At 12.3% G+C, this 4,600-nt stretch overlaps 1 protein-coding gene across 1 annotated transcript, besides 8 other annotated features; it reads left to right on the top strand. All coding sequences in view use genetic code 6, as the record gives it.

The window, feature by feature from the left end:
- Positions 1–155: 155 nt before the first annotated feature.
- Positions 156–230: a microsatellite.
- A 26-nt stretch (positions 231–256) lies between these two features.
- Positions 257–291: a microsatellite.
- A 221-nt stretch (positions 292–512) lies between these two features.
- IMG5_011010 (PX domain protein) lies at positions 513–1,238 on the top strand (the record flags this gene model as incomplete). Its single annotated transcript, XM_004039706.1, has 4 exons — positions 513–708; positions 799–866; positions 911–1,054; positions 1,140–1,238. Coding segments are annotated over 4 exons (507 nt in total), but the record flags the coding sequence as incomplete, so codon positions are not given.
- Positions 710–788: a microsatellite.
- Positions 720–797: a microsatellite.
- Positions 1,072–1,104: a microsatellite.
- A 2,031-nt stretch (positions 1,239–3,269) lies between the features above and the next one.
- Positions 3,270–3,310: a microsatellite.
- A 623-nt stretch (positions 3,311–3,933) lies between these two features.
- Positions 3,934–3,977: a microsatellite.
- Positions 3,978–4,346: 369 nt separating this feature from the next.
- Positions 4,347–4,600: a microsatellite.

The raw sequence follows: 4,600 nt of genomic DNA, 5'->3' as shown, positions 1-4,600 counted from the left end.
AATCTTAAGTGTTCTAAATATGTAAATGATTTTTTATCTATTATTGATGATAAATAATTCAAAGAAAGATAAAATGAAACTGAAAAGCATGTAGGACCTAAAAAATTATAGGAAATGATTACTACTACTGGATATGTATTTATTTATTTTTTATTTATATATATATATATATATGTATATATATATATATATATATATATATATATATATATATATATATATATATATATTATTTTATTAACAGTATATTATAAATAATAATCCTTAATTTTAAAATAATATTTAATTTTATGAAAACTTTCAAGGATAACCAGATAGTAATTATGATAAGCTATAGTCTTTGATAAAACATTTAATTAATACATATTAATAAGTTTAGTCTACTCTTCTATAAATTAGTGAAGTCTATAATTAAATGAATTAAAGTGTTATTAATTATAACCTTTAAGCAACAAATGATAATTAAGTAATATTTTAATTTTTTTTAAAAAAAATTAAATAATGATAAAAAGATTAAAGAATTAGAAAACGTATACAAGGTTATGAATAATTTTTAAGTTATAGAAGCTAATTCTATTAGTGATTAAATAAAATAGTTAATACATAATTAATATGATTTCTTAAAATACTATAGATAAAGTCTAAGTGGTTTCAAAGAAATTTTAAAAACTAGAAATGAACTTTGTAGTTGGATAAATAAAAAAGGAGGTAAAATTTTAATATATATTAAAATATATATATATATATATATATATATATATATATATTATATATTTATATATATATATATATATATAGAAGCCGTAGAAGGTGTTTTTGGTGGACTTTTTAGATAAAATAAAGAGAGTATAAATATTCCTTCCAAAGTATTTATATATATTATAATAATTTTATTTTTATTTACTAATAGAATATTAATTAATTGGAAGAATAAATTGGATATTATACTTAATAAAGTATAGACACTTTTAGAATCATATTAAATAATAAAGCAAAAGCGTATAGTAAAAATTTCATTGACTACTATAATACTAGAGAATAACTTTTACACTAAGTAATATAATTTACATAATATATATATATATATATATATATATATATATAATACATATTTATTTTAAAATATTTATTATTTTAAGACTATAAGCGAATTAAATGGTTAAAAAGTACATCTTGAAATGATAAAAGATAATTAAAATGATAAAATATAAATATAACTTGTAAAAAAAAAAGATTGATAAATATAAAAATGTTAAATAATTAAATCAAAAAGTATTTTTATGAAAATATAAAGTATATTTTTAATTTTTATTTTTTTTTAATAATCTAAATTAAATGTTTATTTTTAATTTTTTTTTTTATTTAATGAATATTTTTTTTTAAATATAAATTTTTGTTATAGATAATTTTTTTATTTTATATAATTTAATATAAATTATTTAAAAAAAAAAAAAAAATTAATAATTAAATTTTAAATTTTTATATATATAATATAAATCATTTTATAAATTAATTTAGTCTAATAATTTAAAATTAATACAAATTAATTTATAATTAATTTATTATACTTAATTACAAAAAAATATTTTAGGAAAATTTTATTTAAAAAAAATAAATAATATTTAAAAATTATTAATATTATGTTATTATTTTAAATAAAATAAAATAATGATATTATTATAAAATTATTACTTTTTATATTATAGATATTATTAATACATATAATTTCAAAAAAATAATTATATATTATTAGAAAAAAAGAAAAATAATGAAAACTAATAAAAAATATTAATTAAACATGTCAAAAAAGTTGATAAACTCTATAAAATTATTATTATTTTGTTTTATAATATTTCTAATATATATTGGCAAAACATATTACATTCCTCGTGAATAATATTAATAAATATAAGACCCATTTATGGATTTAATAAAACCATTAAATTTATAATTACAAAAAAATGAATAATATGCTAAACTTTTATAAATATTAAGTACTTTATTTATAATTTTATCTTCTTTAATATTATATGCATATTGGATATTTAAAATAGATACAGGTAGGATAATATATTCATTTATAATTTTTTTTTTACTTCGAATTTTTATATTATAAACTGTTATTTTTCCTTTCCCTGAGGACTATATATGGGAAAAAGTAGAATTTCCAAATATTTTAATTGGCTAGAATAATACAAGCGATTTTTTTTGGGCTGGAAGCTCAGGGATATTAACTTTGATTAGTTTAGAATGGAAAAGGAAATAAAAATAATTTTTGTTTTTAATTACTATATTATAAAATATATATGTTTCTTTTATTATGATTGCTTTTAGAGTACATTATACTGTAGATGTGATTATTGGAATTTTTGTAGGACACTATTCATTTATTTTTGTGGAGTAATATATTGATATTATTGATAATGGTTTTATTAAAATATCTAATTATTTAATATATAGAATTCTTTTTGGTAAAAAAGATAATTAGATTAAATATTTTGCTAATGAATTGTAAAAAATTAATAATTCTTAATAACAATAATATGAGTGAAGAAAAATTATATTTTTTTTATTTATATAAAAAGCAATTCTTAATAAAAATTAAAAAAAAATTACTTATATTTATTTATTTTTAATTTTTTTTTTTATTTCTATATAGATTTTATAAACTAAAAATATTTTTATTTTAATTAAATATTTTGAATTTTTAAATAAAATATTATTCTAAAAAAATATATAAAAACATTTATCAATAATTTAAAAATACCCGTTATTATAATTTATATTAGAAGTTATTAAAAATTCGAAATTTTTAGAGAATATTTTAAACTTTAATTTAGGTTTTCTAAGATTAATTCATACTTAATTTTATTATTTTAGCTTATTTATATTTATAATAAATTTCTTTAAAATACTAACATTACTTTAAAATATACAAAAAAAAACAGTTTTTAATAATTTTGATTTATTAGATATTTTAATTCTACCTTATTTTCATATACAGTTATAATTTTGGTCAATTATTTATCTATATTTTTACATTTTCAACTTTTTATTATTGATATTCTATTTTTCTTTGTATATTACAATATTTTTTGCATTAAATTTCTAAATTTTTTTAATTCTTTTAAATACAAAAACGTGTGCTTTATTAATATTTAAATTAAAATTAAACTAAAGAATTTTATTGTTTTAATTTTATTTTTTTTATTATGATATACATTATATAATTTAAAATAAATTATATTCATTAGTATCAAAATTATTAGAAATTAATTAATTTTATTTAAAATTAATTTTATTATTTAAATTTTTAATATTTTTTAAATATATTTTACTATGTTTTATTTAATTTAATTTATTAACTAACTATTTTTTTTTATAAATTTTATATTATTTCATAGATTTTTTTTATTGGTATTTTTTTTTCTAGAATTTTTTTTTATTTTTCTGAAATATTATTTTCTGTTTCTTCCTTATTCTTATATTTTCTCGTATTATTATTTCATTTAACATATTTAATTGTTTTATTTTTTTCAAATAAATTAACATATATTTTTATATATTTTTTATTTTATTATATATAATAATTTTTTATTAAAAAATATATTTTATTACTTTATATTTAATATTTATATAAAATATTAATACGTAAATTAGTATACTTGAAAAATCTTAAATATAAAAAAAATGTTATTTATTTTAACTATTAAAAAAAAATTCATATAAAATTATAAATATTTTTATATATTTTTTTATATTATAAAATTTATAAATTATTATAATAAGTATATATTTTTAATATAATAGAAATTTTGATAAAAAAAAGTTAATTTAAACGCTTATAGGTTTAATGAAATATATAGTTTGCTTTTATATTATTTTTATTATTAAAAACAAATATTATTATTAAAAATTTAAATAGATAAAAAAATATTATATATTATATATATATATATATATATATATATATATATTCGTGTTAAATTTACATTATTAAATACCTTATATTTGATTATTTTTTAAAAAATTAGGATAATTTATATAAAAATAAAAATTTCAATCCAATATTAATTAATTTTATTAATATTTTTTTGTTTAATGTTAATAATCTTAATTATTTATTTATTAAATATTTTATTTTATGATTTTAGATTAAAATCACTTTATTATTAATTATCAATATAATGATTTTATAATATTTAATTATCTTCCTAAAAAAATAGTTTTTTGTATATTACTTTTATTATAGTATTTAATTTTAATTAAAAAAATTTGAATATTGTTATAATTCATTTTTACTTGAATTATTTAATTATTATAATTCATTAAATTATTTAAAATTATCTTCTTCTTCTTCTTATTATTATTATTATTCTTATTCTTCTTATTCTTATTCTTATTCTTATTCTTATTCTTATTCTTATTATTATTATTATTCTTATTCTTATTCTTATTCTTATTCTTATTCTTATTCTTATTCTTATTCTTATTCTTATTCTTATTCTTATTCTTATTCTTATTCTTATTCTTATTCTTATTCTTATTCTTATTCTTATTCCTATTCTTATTCTTATTACTTTTCGTTAATTCTTATTCT

This window comes from Ichthyophthirius multifiliis (assembly GCF_000220395.1).
Source record: "Ichthyophthirius multifiliis unplaced genomic scaffold scaff_1120509249545, whole genome shotgun sequence".
Taxonomy (NCBI): Eukaryota; Ciliophora; class Oligohymenophorea; order Hymenostomatida; genus Ichthyophthirius; species Ichthyophthirius multifiliis.
This window is presented reverse-complemented; position numbering and strand designations above follow the sequence as displayed.